Source organism: Neocloeon triangulifer, unplaced genomic scaffold (assembly GCF_031216515.1).
Source record: "Neocloeon triangulifer isolate White Clay Creek 2 clone unplaced genomic scaffold, ASM3121651v1 ptg000015l, whole genome shotgun sequence".
Classification (NCBI taxonomy): Eukaryota; Metazoa; Arthropoda; class Insecta; order Ephemeroptera; family Baetidae; genus Neocloeon; species Neocloeon triangulifer.
In genome coordinates, this window is record NW_026775557.1 from 5005794 (window position 1) to 5023617 (window position 17824).

General features: G+C 36.5%; 2 protein-coding genes across 3 annotated transcripts in view; both read right to left on the bottom strand.

The window, feature by feature from the left end:
• Positions 1-785: 785 nt before the first annotated feature.
• LOC132202575 (chymotrypsin BI-like) lies at positions 786-3057 on the bottom strand. Its single transcript, XM_059629561.1, has 8 exons — positions 2960-3057; positions 2748-2913; positions 2274-2439; positions 2050-2213; positions 1910-1996; positions 1720-1856; positions 1511-1661; positions 786-1444 (listed from the first exon to the last, which is right to left on the bottom strand). The coding sequence occupies exons 1-8, from the start codon at positions 2999-3001 to the stop codon at positions 1098-1100; spliced, it is 1260 nt and encodes a 419-aa protein (XP_059485544.1). The 5' UTR covers positions 3002-3057; the 3' UTR covers positions 786-1097.
• Positions 3058-3786: 729 nt separating this feature from the next.
• Positions 3787-17824, bottom strand: part of LOC132202581 (brachyurin-like) — a 32164-nt gene continuing 18126 nt past the window's right edge. The window contains exons 2-10 of one of the 2 annotated variants that reach the window (XM_059629571.1): positions 12389-12451; positions 5619-5875; positions 5400-5565; positions 5028-5196; positions 4806-4969; positions 4648-4746; positions 4461-4597; positions 4244-4403; positions 3787-4182 (exon numbers count right to left, since the gene is read on the bottom strand). In XM_059629571.1, coding sequence (XP_059485554.1) covers positions 3887-4182; positions 4244-4403; positions 4461-4597; positions 4648-4746; positions 4806-4969; positions 5028-5196; positions 5400-5565; positions 5619-5717 — 1290 coding nt within the window. In that variant the 5' untranslated portion in view covers positions 5718-5875; positions 12389-12451 and the 3' untranslated portion in view covers positions 3787-3886. The remainder of the gene's footprint in view (positions 4183-4243; positions 4404-4460; positions 4598-4647; positions 4747-4805; positions 4970-5027; positions 5197-5399; positions 5566-5618; positions 5876-12388; positions 12452-17824) is intronic. The other variant, XM_059629573.1, reaches the window with a different exon arrangement.

Genomic DNA, 17824 nt, shown 5'->3' on the forward strand with positions numbered 1-17824 from the left:
AGCACGTATATACAAAATTAATTATTTTCAATAATTCAAGTAGAGCTAGTTATAATAACGATAATTGTAATGAGAATTCAAAGCCGATTGCTGCCGGCCAACAACAGCACCTCTCAAGCCATATCGCTCTCAAAGAAATATATCGTTCATAATCCAACGGTGGAAAACTCCTTGCATACAAGAAGCCCGCATGAGTGTGTTTTTTTTCTGCTCTCGGGCTAGAGTAATGGCTTTCTTTTGCTCCTTTTAATGCGCGCGCCGTATCGTATTTTCAATCTTGTAGTAGTTATCTTTTAATAATAATAAATGTCTTCGAATGCAGCACACACCCAGTGCTCTCTTCTTCTGTTCTCCCCTGCAGCACACAGCAAAACACACGGCTGTCTGGGCTCCTGCTCCCATCAGCGAATGGAAAACAAGAGCGGTGCAATAATCACAATGAATTGGAAACTGATGAATTTGGAACAATTCTAAACCATTTTTATCCTATTTACGAAGCCAAACAAAAGAAGTCTCCGCATCTATATTATATTCTATATTAAAATGGTGATTGATTTTTGCTTCTTACAATTAAAAGATGTAACTAAAAAATTGGATTTCTTTAAAAAATTAATTAAGCAACATAATATTAAAGATCTGCAATGATTGTGAGTATCACAATATTTTGTTTATATTATATATTATTATGATTATGACTTATTATTACTGGCCTTTCGAACGTACTTAAAGTCAAGGTTCCAATTTATGAAACATTTTTTTATAGATTTAGCACATGATTTGAAAAATAATCCATTTGCCAGCATAATATGTTTAAAAAGAAAATTTAAATCAATCTTCCATATTCCAGTATCCAAAAGTATTCAAATATTAATTTACGCTGCAATGAAATTACGTATAAGGAATTAAAACATCCATCTTATAGTAAATGGACTTCTCCTAATACGATTTTCGCAATTAAGGGATTCTCGAGAAAGATACCAATGTAACGATTATTCACCTCAAAGACGAGAATCTTTGCGCGAGTACAGAAGAAATGCAAGAAACGGTTATTTTTTAATCGGAAAGTGATATTATATAAAGAGAGAAACCGAAAATGTCTACTTTTGAGGATTTTGAGCCAAACGATTGGTGGTCTTTCTAGTAGCAGTCTTCAAGGTTGTTGTTATCTTTTGGGTACTTGTTTTTGCTGTTGTAGTCGGTTTTTGAGTAGTTGTTTTTGTTGTTGTCGTCGGCTTTTGGGTGCTTTTTGTTGCTGTCGTCGTCTTTGAAGTACTAGTCTTTGTAGTTGTCGGTATGCGAGTTACCGATAAAGTCTGACTGGTGCTGCTAGAATCCTCCGTTGAGGCAATTGTTGGCGTATTAGCGGAACTGGCTGAGGACGAGGTAGCCACAAGGGTTGAGGTGGGCGAAATCCCTCCATTTATTGTAGTTGTTCCCGACAAATCTGAATAGTTGGAATTATATATAGGAGCGAGCGTAATAAATAACAATTATTGTCTTTAATATGAACCTTGTCCGATTTTTCCCGACATCCAGCCTAGGAAAGAGGAGACCCTCGTGAAGCCTGCAATACATCCGCTGGACGAACCGAACGAAATCACGCCGATCTGCACCCACGTTTTGTTAGAGTCTATGTACACCAGTGGTCCACCAATGTCACCCTGTTTACGAATTGGTTAACAAATTACAATTAGTTTGAGACAAATCAAGTGACCGCACCTGACAGATGGAGGTATCTATTTGTTTGGAGCAAATAATAGACGATGCAACGAATGAGGAGCCGAAGTAAGAGGCGCAAGACTGATAGCTGATAACCGTGACTTGTGTATATTTGAGGTCACGACTCGAAGAAGAGGCTTTGGATACGAGTTACTTATAAAAGAGTCACAAGTTGAATCTTTAAACATACAGACGAAGCCGCTGACAGTGGCCAGGGTACCTGTAAGGTTTTTAGTGGCATCATACAAGGACGGCAGCTTCACTGGCGAGACACTTGCTGTAAACATTGAGGTTCAGTTACATTTCTTTATTCATTGCCCTGTAGCTCACCAGTAAAGCTCACAGAAGATGGCAACTTTATAAGGGCAATGTCATTGTTGAGGTTGGTGTCATTGTACTGTTCGTGCGTGTAATTGACTGTTGATGTAAACCGAAGGTAGCCTGGAGTGAGCAAGCTTTGGCTAATGGTGCCAAGGATAACGTCATAGGAGCGCCTGATAATGGAAATAAAATTTTTTCGTTAATTGGGGTGAAGTGGTTGGTTTTTAACTGACCCGGTGCAATGAGCAGCTGTGAGAACCCATTGCGAAAGGATAAGGGAGCCGCCGCACAGCACTGCGCTGTCTATGTAGATTAGAGCTTGCCACGGGAATTGGCCCAAGGAAGCCAACGAGCCGCCCGCTTGTTTGCTGAAGGCAGACGCAGTTCCCGCGACATTTGCTGATTTTTCAATCAATTTTATTTACATGAATAGCCAAGAGTTTTTATCAAATAATAAAAAAAAATCGCTGTTATAGTCCATGCCTAATTAAAATTTTTAATTCCATTTCTTATAATAAGGAATATTAAAAAGTATATTTCAATGAAGGTGGGCTGCTGCAATTCGAGAGAAAAATTAAACATTAATGTTTTTATGCAAAATGTACTCTAACAATAAATAAAATCCGCTGGGATTATTAAGAAATCTAAAAATTCAGAGCAGAAAATGCTAAAATTTAAAAAAAAATCATAAATGATCTGAAACGTACGTTGGATAATTGGGTTTGCATTGGGGTTGTCAGCTGAGGGTTGGTTGGTGTTGATCAGTTTTGTCCACTGAGAGGCGCTGAGCTTCTCGTAGATCCTGGGCAGAGTCCGCTCCTTGGATTTGACGCGTATGTAGACATCGCCATTCCCAAGAGCACCCAATACGACCTTTTTATTTATTAGAGAATAAAGCTGAATAAGTTTTCATCTTCACTTGCACGACCAGTGCCAGCAGCAGCACAATTCCCTTCCCCATATTTTAGGGAGTTTTGCAATTAGAATTTTGACGGATGGTTCTTCAGTCGACAAACGACTGCTGCAGAATCAGTCTCTATTCTTCTAATATATGCGATGCAGCACTTCCGGTGCTTTCCGTTTCCTGTTCTGCGTCAGTGATTTAGTAAGCCAATGACAGTCAAGGAACGTGTCAAAAGCGACAAATTTTTATATAATTTATAAATTCATATTTTCACAGCAAAAGTGCAGTCACTGTTTGTTGCGATATCCCTACTTCTTCGCAAAACAAATGCTATGTCCTAAATATATATTATCTCCTTTTACCACGCAAAATAATTTTCTTTTTAAACAATAAACATAAAAAGTTTACTTATCTCATGAACGTCTCCTCAACCTGAATTCTGAAGTTTTGTTCTAAATTTTTTTTTTAATATTATTATTAAAATACAACTTAATCTTTTCGATAAAATAGCAGTCTTCAGTTATATATTTTAATCAAAAAACGCCACTGCAGTTGGTAATCAAGAAAAATGAAGATTGATGATGTATTTATTTTTCAGGCTGGACATTTTGCTGTTTTCGGTAGGCTGGGGGGAATTTTTTTTTAGGTGGTGTATTAAACTTTTTTAAATAATAATATCTCTTTAAATTACCCAAATCTAGTAAATAAGCTCCACACATCACAGCGAATATTGTATCCAATTGTATCCAAAAAAAGAGCAATAAAAACAAATTATTTTTCACACATTTGTGCTAACAGTAAGAGACAGAAAAACAAAATAAATATTACTTTTTTTAATTTTCTTTATTGCATACTTTAAAAAACAGGAACCAAAACCAAAGATAAAAATTCTGCTGAGAATGAAGTCAAAAAAGGGAGAAAGACTGTCTTTTTAGGCAAAAGCTAATTTTTCTTCTTCAAAGTCGTGGTTTTAGGAGTTTTGGTAGTTGTTGTTTTTGGAGTACGCGTTGTTGTCGTCTTTGGAGTACGAGTTGTTGTCGTCTTAGGAGTGCGAGTTGTTGTAGTTTTTGGTGTTCGAGTTGTTGTGGTTATTGCGGAACTTGTAGACGTCGTTTGAGTATCCGTAGACATTTCGCTAGTGCTGCTACTAGAATCGCCCGGTGGTGTCTCACTGGAGACGGAGGACGTTGGATCTGCAGTTGATGACCCTCCACCTCCACTTGTCGTACCCGTCAAATCTATTTTTTTTTGTACATTTTATAATTTTTCTATAAATGAAACTAAAATTTAATCACAGACCTTGTCCGATTTTATCTGACATCCACCCGAGGAAAGAAGTAACCCTGGCAAAACCTGATGGACCAGCTAAACATCCGCTTGAAGAGCCAAACGAAACCACGCCGATCTGCACCCATAAATTATTGGAGTCTTTGTACACTAGAGGTCCGCCACTGTCTCCCTGTTATACAAAATTAAACTTTTATATGAAAAGGTTGAAACAATTTAAATGATGTACCTGGCAGGTGGATGTATCAATTTGTTTGGTGCATATGGTTGATGCGACAACGACCGAGGAGCCATAGTAAGAGGCGCAAGACTGGTAGCTGATGACCGTGACTTGTGTATACTTGAGGTCACGGCTCGAAGAAGAAGCTTTAAAAACGAGCTACATGAGAATGTCACATACTCTGCAACTTTTTTACAGTCCGAGGTCCTGCCAAAGCCGCTGACGGTGGCCAGGGTACCTTCCAGGTTTTTTGTGGCATCATACAAAGACGGCAACTTCACCGGCGAGATGTTCGCTAAGAATTGTCAATGGGTAAAAATTAAAAAAATAAATACATTTTATTTGAAGCTTCACAGGTAAAGCTCACGACAGATGGTAACTTAATAAGGGTGACGTCATTGTTAAGGTTGGTGTCATCGTATTTTTCATGCCTGTAACTAAGCGTCGAGGTGAGCAAGACGTATCCGTTAGTAAGAGAGCTCTGGCTAATAGTGCCCAGATAAACTCGGTAGGAGTTCCTGGATATCAAAATAGTAAAAATTTGAACGGATAACTCAGTGGTGGCTGGAAACGGACCCAGTGCAGTGGGCAGCCGTGAGAACCCATTGCGAAAGGATAAGGGAGCCGCCGCACAGCCAGGCGTTGTCTATGTAGAGTAGAGCTTGCCACGGGAATTGGCCTGAGGAGGCCAACGAACCGCCGACGATTTGCTTACTGATATAAGTCGTCGTACCCGCGACCTTTGCTGAATTTTTTATAAACTTTATACATAAGCTAAAATTTTGTATGATTTTTAATACGACAAAAAGAAAAGAATCACAACTTTTAGTTTTTTTAAAGAAAAGCATACCAATAATAAAGATAATTTCTATTAATTTTATTTTTCCATTTTGAATAATCTTGAAAATGCAAAAAGTTAGAATATAGATCATAAATGATCAGACGTACGTTGGACGATTGGGTTCGCTTTGGGGTTGTCAGCCTTGGGTCGATTAGCTTCGGTCAGTTTTGTCCACTGAGATGCGCTGAGCTGCTCGTTGGTTTTAGGGAGGGTGCGCTCATTTGGTTTGACGCGCAGGTAGACATCATTATTCACACTAGCGCCAATTGCAGCCTGTTTTTAGTCATTATATAAAATACTTAATTAAAATTAGTTTTCTTGTTCACCTGCACGATCAGTGCCAGCAATAGCAACACAATTCGCTTATGCATAATTATCTGATTAAGAGCTCCAGTTGTTCGATCGATGATTCTATAGATCAGCATATATTATGCTGGATCGTTCTCTATTTATATGTCGTAGCACTTCCGGTGCCTTCCATTCCCTGAATTGTTCAGGAGATGTGGAAATTCGAACTGTTTACAACAGCCCGTTCTCTATCAGTGATTTAGACCAAGGACGTACAGCCAGCGAACGTGCAGAACTGGAATTTTTTTAATTTTTATATTCACTATTGATGCTGTGTCAATGTTTCATGGATATTCAAAACAATCTCATGCAATTCTATTAATGCCTTTGCCTCTCCATCTCACTTAACACATAATTGACTTAATTAAACAACTGGAAAATCCCTCATTAGAGAGAAAAAAATGCAAAGTTGAATTTCTTGGAATTTTTTTTGTATAATATTGAAAAAGAAAAGCTTGTTCTCGATCAGCATGGTTGTAAGAAAAATCCTAATTTTTAATTTTCACTTATAAAATCCATTTTCATTTAGTTAATTAGTTACGATCAAAAATACTGAGTATTAATTTTGGAGCCTCTAACAAGCATTCAAATATAAAACAGCTTTATTTTCGTACATAAAAGATTCATCGAAAAGGTTCACTATCGAGATGGAAAGGAAAATGACCGTGGATTGCAAAATCATTTCTGCCGTCACTAGCAGGAAGTTTGACGCACGAAGCAAAACTCCTGAATTTTCAGAACGGTCGCTCGCTCGCATTCAACTTCCTGTGTCCACCTTTCCTGTTTGGGAAATCGATTGGAAATTTCAACGGCAGCCTGAATTTTGCTAAATTGCTTCAACGTTGGCAAGAAACAGATTTTCACCATTTATGATCAATTTTAAGGAATTTTTTAATATTATTGAGGATCTTACAATTACAGTCAGTTTAATACAAATAAAATTTGATCAATTGATTTAAAAAATATGGTTTGAAACTTTGGGATTATTTTGTTTCGTTTTCAAAAAAATTGGTAACCCATTAATTTCCTATAAAAAATCAACCATGAAAAATTTCTACAAGATCACACATTTTCTCACGAGGTTAATCCAATTTTTATAACGTGCAAAATTAAATAGATCATGCGTGTGCTGAAAGCAGCTTTGCCTCGGCACGATACATCATTTTGAATGAAACCGGCAAGTTATGATCGAGCAACATTGTGTTTTTGTATATTTATTATTTCCATAGACGGCGGCACTAAACTATTTTACAAGAGCGCGCGGCTCCTTTTCTCTCTTGCTCTTGCGGCGCTGCCACCGACTGCTGTGCGTTATTTTTTATTTTTCCTCTGAAAATGAGCTGAAAACAAGGCGGCCGGTTTGTTTTGCCTTTTATTAATGAGGACGGCTGGGCGACCGAGCGGCCGGAGAGACAGAGCACGCAAGCACATAAAAATTAATTGCACGTATTAATATTCAAAGTGTTAAAATCAACAGCGGCGTCCATCACGCCGCACATAAATAATCGATCGCCGAAAACAGGCAGCAAAATTTGGGTCCTCTTGCGGCGGGTTTACGACCACCTTTTATCATTTTAGATTCTTAATTGGTGCTCCTGGATACTTTTCTAAACTTATAATGATATGCTGTAGGTCTCTGAAAATTGAATTAGGAATTTACCTGAGAGACCGTTCTTAAACAGGGAATAGATTTTAATCAAATTCATTAATTGTTGTAATTTTTAACGAAATAAAATAGAAAATCATACAATATTTCCCCTGGTTCTATCATTTTGGTTTTTTAACAAAATTAAGACGCATAAATTTTACTTAATTCAAATTTTTCTCAAATTATTATAAAATTTAATTAAATTTTTTCTCTTTTTTACTACAAAATACTTATACTTTTCTAGTAGCTAGAAGCACAAAATAAATTACAAAAACCATTAATTTAGTAGACAATGTTAATTTAAAAGTGACAAGTTTTAATATTTATTTTTATTGTTATATTTTTTAAAAATAAGTTAATACTGCTCATTATTCATAAATGCATCTGATCTTGGATATTTAAAGTCATTCATTGTCCATATCGCGTTGCAGCCTCCAACATCAGATGGCCTTAAAGCAATAAATAATGCAGCTATTCGCGACTTGCACCGGCTTTGCGCTGATCAAACGCTCCGATTGCGTTTGCCGGAGCAGCCGAAGCGCCACCCTGCAGCGTCAAATACAAATTGCATCTCCCATCCAGCCCTGCGCGGGTTATTTATAATATTGCAAGGCAGTCGGGGCGATAACATCTCTCGCGGCTTAGAACGCTTGCTTAATTTAATAATTTCTGCTGCAGCCGAGAGATAAATCGCCGCCGCTGGATGTGCCTTATGAAAGCAAGATTTTTCATACAAAGGTTGAGCGCGCGCGTGTGTGATGTATTAATGCGCGCCAATTGAGAGATCGCTCGCAACGATATTGCCCTTAAGTGCGCGCGCGGTGCATATTTAATCCACTGCAAATGCCATACATTACTCCCCTTCAGATTTATTTACGGCTAATTTACGACGCGGCTAGAATGTAAGTAGTGAGCTAATATACCTGAAATAATGCAATTGTAACAACCGGTGCACCAAGACGCATGCAGCACCCTGCAAATGCACCTCCGAGGGCTCAGGGGCTCTTCGTAATTTAGGGAGTTTCTTGTTGATGATAAATACTTAATTTAAGATGCAAATACATTTGGGATAAAATGGTTCAAAATTTTGTACTTAACTGCAACTGTGCAACATTAAGAACTTTGTATTTTTCAGGAGAGATTATATAATTTATATTAAAACAGGTTTTACATTTGATAAAATATATATTAAGAAAAAAACTTTGCTACAAAATCAAAGTGATTTGAAAAATAAAATTGCAAAATTGAATAAAAATATTAAATATATCATGAGTAGTGGTGTATTAAAGAATTAAAATTATTCATTTGTTTTTAGATTTTTCCAGTTTTTTAACAAAAAATTAAAGTTAATCTTCAACATTTAAAGTCGGTTTTCCCTCAATGGGTATTGTGAGTTGTTTATATTGTTTCATAAATTCAAATTAGCATCATGAATCAACCCTCGATCGTAAAATTCTACTACAAAACTAAATTTTAAAGGATCATAATAAATATTTTTAATACTTTTTTCCAATCAAAAATTAATTAATTGGAGTGTTCTTTGTTTGGTAATATTATTTGAACACTTTTCAATCCCTCTCGCGATTATGAATATTTTCAAAACACTTTCACAGTCATTTATAAGATTGAATGGCCCCCGAGTGCACTGGATAATGACATCGGCTCCATAACTCATTGGGCACCATCATAACTGGTAATTAAGGCGAGTCTCTCGCAGCGCCTCGCCATTCTTTTTGCCTCTCCGTCGCTCGTCCAGCTGCAAAAACACACCACTGTACTGTATTTCACGTGTACATGCACCACACGAGAGCATATTTGAAGATTTATGCACTCGCTGCGTGCACAGTGCCGCTGCTGCTGGTACGCCATATTTCATGCAGTGAGCACATCTGTACGTGTTTTGCTGCGGCCGCTGCTCAGATAATGGGTTTCAAATTAGCTCCGCGTAGAAGATTTAGACTTGAAATATTATTTTATATGTACTTCGAAGAACAATGAAGTAAGCTGAAGAAAAATTTGAATGAATTCCTTAGCAAATCTCAATTATCAATTCAAAGTATTTGACCATACAACGTACTTTTATTTTCAGTATCGACTAACATTATTTTTTAGCGAATCAGTTTTGAAATTAGTTCATTTTGAGGAACAAAAAAAAAACATCACAAAATTTTAATAATTGGGATATACAGAAACTTTCACAAAAGAACCAGACAATTCTTGAAAAGGAAAAATTTTATTCTTAAAACGTCAGATGACGATTTTTACTTTTTATCTCATTTATATTATTTTAAATAAATAAATTCATTTTTATATGACACTCGATAGATTCAATTTATTTGAATTCAGCTTAAAATTAAGCCTGATTTGGCCTGCTAAAAGCAGCATTGAGTTGATTGTAATTAGGGCCCACGATTGGCTCTTAATTAAGAAGGAGGCTGCAGCTGTCCGAGAATATTGCGGTCGCGTCATTAAGCTCGTCGTGTGTGTAATCGCGCACCTGAGGCAGCGAGCAAGTTGAAGAGGTGCCAATTTATTTATTCAAGCCGCGTGCACCGCACTTGGACCGAAAGAGGTTGTTTGCGGCGAGAGCGGCGCGTCGGTGCAGGTGCTCAAGTGTTTGCCTTTTCACTTCAGTCTGCAATTCGTGACTTGGAAGAAATTTTATTATATAAATTTCTCAAAATTTCATAACATGAAATATATGTATATATTTTCTCTCAGTCTATTTAATTATTTCGTCCGTCAAAAATGTAATTCATTCGGGTGGAAATTATTTGTGAGGTTGAGGTTGGCGGTCGGTAATTTTCATCTCTCGTGCATGACGGTCCGAGATTAAACAGAGGAGAGGATGAGTTGTTTGCGTCGGACTGGTTCTATCAATAAAAATAATACACAACAGCAGCGCCCATCATAAACACAGCAGCAGCAGCACGCTTTTATATATTATAAGCAAGCAAGCTAATTTCCAACTTGCTTAGTCACTTAATGTAACTCAAGAAGTATGGGAGAGAATATTGTTATTAAAGACACTGCAGAGGATTGGAAACCCAATACATGACGCGGCGCAATCATCAATAATGCCGATGTTTCCTTTTGCTCGACTTTTCGGCCCGTTTTGAATTCGGTGCCGATTAATAAAATATTCAAATTAGCAGATCTAATCGCGAGATTGTGGTGGCACATGCGTGATAAATGGAGCTCGCCGAAAAACATCCATTCAAATCAGCCGCAGGTGAATCGATCGGAGGCGCCAGACTTTCATTCTGATTGTGAGTGAGAGATGTGGGTCGCCGATGGATCAGGACAATCTTATTATACAAAAAAAAAATAATAATAATTACGAATTTGTTTGAAGAAATTGACACTTGAGGAGATGGTCTTGGAAGTGAAGAGGTCGGGCTTTTTCCTAGTTGCAAAATTAAACGGCTCAATTGGATTTGAATATAAACAATTTTACGACGAGGAAAAAGCCGGAACTCTTCACTTCCATAATAACACATTAGTTTTATTTAATTTTTATGCTGAAAAGGAACGGTTGTTTAATGTATGTTTAAAGTGCCAAAAAGTTAAAAAAAATAATAATAATAACGTAAACAAAAATATTTTTCTTTAAAATATCAGTACTTTAAATTTATTTTTAATTTACTTTCTAAGCTTTCTAAGTTAATTTTAGTTTCTAATTTAAATTTATTTTTAATTCCATAAATTTTAATAAAAGTGGTTCTTTATTTTTTATTATTACAATTAATATTTGAACTACTTAACTAAAAAGTTTGTTGACGAAAATTAGTTTTTTTTTAATTTGATTTTCCCTGCTTTTACTTCTGTTCTCTTGAAGTGATTTTTAATAACCATCTAGCAATAACCTAAGTGTTACAAGTTTGACTGGCTGTTAACCAATGGTTAAATTCCATTGCAATAATTTGACATTGAAACATAAAATTAATTTCTATGAAATAAATTCGCATAAAGATAATATATTATTTTTGATTTTGTGTTTTTGGGCATACTTATGTAATAATCAAACAATAATATACTTTTATGATGGTTACATAATGGAAAAATTTCTGAATTAATATTAGCCGAAATTATTTTAATTAGTTCAAAGTTGAATAATAAGTGATAATAAGCATGAATTTGGAATTCGAAAAGAAATGTGAATGTATTCTTGGAGGAACCAGTAGTTCTCTCGCCATTGAATAAACATCATGAGATTTGGCCTGAAGCATTTTATATCTATATAATATTAAAGTCCCATAAATGGGCAGCGCTTTGCACGCACTACCGCCTCAAAAACAATAAAACTGAGAGGAAGCCTTTCTTGCGTTTTTTCTTTCAATATAAAGAATTTATACACCCTGCTTATTTCAGTCAGATTGAATTAATGAGCGATATCAATAAAATTCGCATGATTTTACAGGGAAATTTTTTCAGTCAATAATATGAGAAAAATACACATTCAAGTTGAAATAAAATTAATTATTATTGAGAAAACAGTTCTATTCTGAAAATTTTGAAAATAATTTAAAATACTATTCATGATATTTTTCCCTTGAACTTCACCTTGGGATTTTTCGTCTAAAAATTGGTTGGAAGTGCGTTCTGGAAACTTTATTCTTTGCTGTCCAATAAGAGAGACGCGTCTGTGAATGGCATTCGTTTAATACACGTCAACTTTTTATGGGTCCGCGCTCTCCTTTTCCGCCTTTTCGGACGCTAATGAGGCCGTTTTGGGCACCGTCTCGTAATGAACGGTGATAATATTCGGTCGGCGTGGGCGACGCGTTCGGCTTCTAGAAATAAATTAGCCCCCAATCGAAGCGCAAGGTAGATCACCGTGTGCGCCAAACACAGGTAATGAAATTCAGCCGAGAACAATGGCATTGGCGATTCCGCAGCGCGATAAACTTGTGCTCCCTCGTGGGCCCTGCCGCGAGAATTACTTTCGGCGCGTCGTGGGCCACGTTATTAAAAAGGCTTGATTGCAAACCGATCCATCTGCTCATTAGATCTCGGCCGGCCACAGCACACCGATCGCCATTAATTAAAGAGGCGTGCCTCCCATTCTGACAAGCCTTTGCTTTTTCAGCCATAACTTACCGGGCCTATTTTCACTCCCCAACTAACTTGTGAGCTACTGGCTGGACCGCCCATGCCGAGCACCTAGAACAAGCCAATTTCAAAATTCATAAGACACAAAATTTCAAAGAGAGAAAAGTAAGATCAAAAGAAGAAATAAAATTTAATGTGTCAGATTTATTATCACTTTTTCCTGTGAATTGAATTGATTCATGGAATTGCCTAACCAAATAACATGTACTGCACTCATTAATTTTTCAAAGATTTTTCCCCTGATAGTAATATTAAAATTCGCATGAACAATTTGAAAGTTAAAAGAATTCCTAAATATTTAAATTTTGGTGACTAGCTTTGGTTTGAATAATTTGAAAACACCGTGAATTTTAGGCTATCTTGATTTGAATTTTTCTCTGTATATTTCTTTCGCTATAACAGAGATACATTTTTACAATTGTCGCAATATTTACAGACCGCTAAACTCCTCAGACAAAAATTATTTCCTGCTTATTCTCAACGTTAACATAAAATGAACCCTTGGATTACATCAAGCTAATTGTAAAAAAAGAAGTAAGCTATTATTGTTAAATAATTTTTTTTGTTATATTAATTTGAATTGTTATCAGGCCTGCGAGGTTGACAATTTACATTGAAATTTAACATCGCCATTATTATAGTTAAGGGATACATTCATATACACATCATTTCTAGAGACTTTTAATGGGAAACTTCACATACATAATTTGGTTTTGACATCTGCTAAGCGCAAAAAAATTCAAATTTCATTTAATTTTAAAAAACGATTCACATAATATTTCATTTGTAAATCTTATTGTGGCGGAGTGGACAATAATTGCTTTACGTAGGAATAAAATAGACAATAAATAATCATCCCACACACACGCACACGCGGCGGAGACTTGAACACTGGGCAATAATTTTCGCCTGCAGCAGGGTTGCGAGACTAAAGGAAGATGCACTCACATTAAACATTAAATTGTGTATGAATTCGTGTGGAGGATGCAGCACCGTGTTGCATTTCATTAGTGCGTCCATAAATCGCGCCGGTGCTGCTGATGATGATGCTAATAACGTGAAATACTGAACTGGATAACGCATAAATCGGCGGCAAGCGTGATTTTCTCATGAGAGGCTTCTTGTGTGATATTAAATAAAAATGACTGAGCTGCATTATCCCCGTTGGTTGCAGCGGTGCATGTTCGCCTGGCAGCAGAATTGCCCATAACTTTGGCTCAATGTGTGAGAGGGACAAGCTTTATTATTTCGCTGCGCGGCCTCTATGCGAAAATGCTTTATGCGCACAATTCACGTCCGAGCGGTCTGCGCTCTATTACACGCCTCTTCCACGACACGCGAATAAATCTGATAAAATCCACACACCACTGCAAACTACTTTGCCTGTCCCACTCCGAAGGCGGCTGGACAATTTTCAACTTTCATGCAACTATAGTTTCAAATCGGCAGGATGAATTTATTACAAAATTTCTTTGATCCCCTTGAATTTCTTTACAATTCCAGTTATTTATTAAAACGTTACTAATTTAGAAATTAACTAACTGATTGTTAAATACTGTTTTACTGTTAATGTAAAGAGTACCACCTTCATTTAATTGATAATTTTTTTGTAATCCAAGTTTCCTCTCCTTTCTCCTTTTGTAAATCAATTTGTTTTCTTTTACTAAATTATTATTACTTGGGTAGAGATTTTTTGTTAACATGTTTATAAACTTTATTTTTAATCATTCTAAACGTTGCATTTGTGGGAAATTAAAAATCATTTTACAATTTTGCATAATTTTTAAATATTAAAATTATATTATTATTTTATAATTTTTATTTCTCTCATAATATGTATGCCGGCAATTTCTGCGATGCCGGTAAGAGTGCTAAAATTTATTAAACATTTTTATCCATTGCCTTGATTACTTAACAAGTATACGAAATATTAGAAATTTAACAAGTTTGCTTGAGGACAATAATGATTTTTTCAATATAAGTAGAAGAGAGTTGGATCTATATAAAAATTATGAATCAAGAATGCCTGTATTTCATCGTAACTAAAATCATGATTTAATATTTTTCAACATAAAACGCACTATATTAAAAAAAGCTGTTCGGGAAATTCATACAAATGGGCTCTCTTAAACTAAGACGTTAATCTTCCATCTTTTCTCATTTCCCTTGACTTTGCTTAAAATTTGCATTTTAGCAATTGCTTGTATGCCCTGAAAGCAAAATCTTCAAACAAGGGCATTGGATTAAATTAAGAGATTTCCATCGAGTAGCAGATTCCGGACAGATTCCCTCCTATACAGAATTGTACAGAAGGAAAGCAGTTGTTCAACCCTGAGGGTCCGCAGCAGATTTCTAATGCAAACATTCGTAAGGCCGGTAGCGTGTGCGTGACGCTTTTGAGGCATGCCAAAAAATTCCGCAGAAGCTAATAAAAAAACACCATATTGATTTTGAATCGCCATTGTTTCGCGCTAGGGCACACATTATGCGGTGTGATCGCGTGAAAGGAAAATTCCAGGAGCCAAAAACTGTCAGTTTATAATAATATCTCTGCGGCGCATTCCCGAGAATATAAAACTTTGTCGGCGATCGATGGGAAAAAGTAAGCGTTGTGGTAAAAAAGAGCAGACCTTGAGAGTGCATTCAAAGGGTTATCACGAGATAATATACATAATTCAAACGAAAGAAGAAGCAGTGCAGCGCTAATCCCTTGGCGGAGACCAAGTAATTCTCTTATTTATTAACAATATCGCTTCTTTATGGTGCACGCACAATCGTGGGACAAATTAATTCAACTTCCACGCAATTTAACGCACATTTAATTTAATCCCTCTCTCCGCTACCCGCATTAATTTCTTTCATCTTTTCTAAAAGATGCACTTTTTCTCCGAAACCTTTTCCTCTCCGCTGGCTTTTTTTTATCTTTTCAGGTCAACTGCGCAATTATCTCAAATCAGGGATGGGACCGACGAGAGAGGAAGTGGGATGATGAATAAAACAAGGAAAGCGCGACAATTTCGTCCAATTTGCCGGTGAATCAGGTAAAATCAAAAGAGGGTAAATGAATAATTACCTAATTATGCCTGCCGGGGCTGAAAACACTGGTAATGCATCAGCAGGGCGCACGATTTTTTTTTCTGTGATTAACTAAATTATACAGGAAAAATGTGCCGTTCCCATTGAATCAAATTTATTCAGGGAATTCGTGTTCGGTGCAATTTAATATGCAGTTTTCCTTCTTTATTCACCACGCTTAAAAAGATACGAGAAGAGCCAAACATAAAGATAACGGACGGATTTTTAATTTGACGTGTATCAGATTTATTTCAATAAATAGGGAGGATTTCTCAACAAATTAAATTTTACGACTCCAATAAATAGTCGCACAACTAATTAGTATCTCGGCGTGATTGTGTGCGCTCCGAATAGAAAGAGGATCCCTACCGTGTGGCGTTTGTCTTTTTTAATTTGTAATTCGTGACTACTTTCGGTTTTTTTTCCTTTTCTATAAACACACAGACACTTTTTGTGCGCTTGTGTGTGACCTTTTATGGTTGCTGCTCGGCACAAAACGTATCACATTGTATGTGTGTGACCTGCTGCGAGGCAAATTCATCATCGGCGTGCGTTTCGCGGTGGGAAAGCGATTCCACGAATTCGATCGTCTGCTCCAAACATAGAGAAAATTTTCATTCCAAGTGCACAAATGTAGCAAATTAAAAACAGAAGCTGATATATGGAGATCCTCAAAAAAAATTGTGAAAACTGAAAGTGCTCTCGTTGCCTGTATACTTTTGCTTGAGGAATTTCAGACACAAAGTTGTAAATGAATGTTAATCAGGGTCGTGATTTACGTGCAGTTTATTGCGGATTTCATGAGCGAAGGTCGATTATGCCCTTAAATAATCCAGCCCGTCTGCCTTCAGAGCTCTTAAGAGGCTTATACAGTTGCAACAGACCGGCAAGGAAAAATTGGAAATTTTTATTGTAGCATTTTATTGCTGCAATGCCAATGTCGCTGGATTCTATTAATTTCATTTGTTGCAAAAAATCTGTTTTAATTCCTTCTGAATATAACTTTCTTATTTATAAGAACTAAACTGCCCCTCTGAATTAAAAATCGCATTAAATGAACTATGCTTTCTTTGAAATCTATTTTCTATTTTCAATTCTTAGAGTTCCGGTTTCATTTGCATAAATCAAAATTAATCACCAGATCAAAGCTAATCATCCCAAAAGTGTTACGATCAAATTGCGATTTCTTTCGCCAATCCTACTGACGCCGTCGACAGACACCGTCTAAGTAAATTCAACACGCCACCAGATAATTTCCAATTTATATTTTGTCAATCACTAATGTAGGCAGCCGGCAGCAGATAAAACAACAACCGAAAAATCGATGATGCAGCAGTAGCGAACACGCTCTCGGGGCCTCTGATGTGTGTGTGATGATGGTCAAAAGTAATTTCCAATTCATTACCTGGAGGAGCACTTTGTATATTGGAGATCATTGATAACACATAAAAAGGAGCACACAGCTCGTCTGCCGCAGAGAGATACAGAGCCAGTAGTGAACGAAGTGGTACCTCCTTCGGTGGCATTATTTTTAAATAATGTTCCTTGGATGCGATGCTGGTCGAAACGAAAACTAATCATTTCTGCTGGCGCAGGAGCGTCTATGTGTTTTCTGTCCGTAGGAAAAGAATAAATGCGATTCAAGGCCTCCTGTTTTACCCTGGCCTTACTTCAAATAAAATTGTACAACGATTGTGAATTAAAAAGATTTATAATCTAAATTTTTGAAAATTTTAAAAAATTCCAAAATAATTATTACATACAAAAATTCGTGTTTAATTCAATTTCCACTAAACTGTTTGAGTAGTGCTGCCTGTATATCTAAAAGGAATATTCAAGTATGAAAAAATTTAATTTCAATTTAAATCCTTGAATTTTTATAAAAATAAAAACCAAAATATTTTTATTTTCATTGATTAAGACAATAAGACCGTAGTTAAGAAGGATCTGAATTGAGCACTCTCAACTTACGCTCTTTTTCACGCGTATATTGCAAAGGGTTATCCTGGCGCTGGATGATGCTACTGCTGATCGTATCGCGACCAATCTCTGCGCCATAAAAAGCAACTCGTGAACTCCAGAGTAATGAAGATGACGTGTTTCTCGGTATGAACGATGGATGGCTTCGATTTATTTTCCTTCACAATCCGCAAAGGCTTCAGGTGTTGCTCCAAGAAGCGGTCAGAGCAACAGTGTTAATGGCTGCTCGCAGAATTAAGTGCAATCATTACCTAGCAGCATCAGGTGCAAGAAATGCGCTTTATTATTATATAGCCGGAGAGCCAAGAAGTGCGATTGGAGAGGAAGATATTGAATTATTGACGTGTTTTGATTGGTCTGCACTGGAGT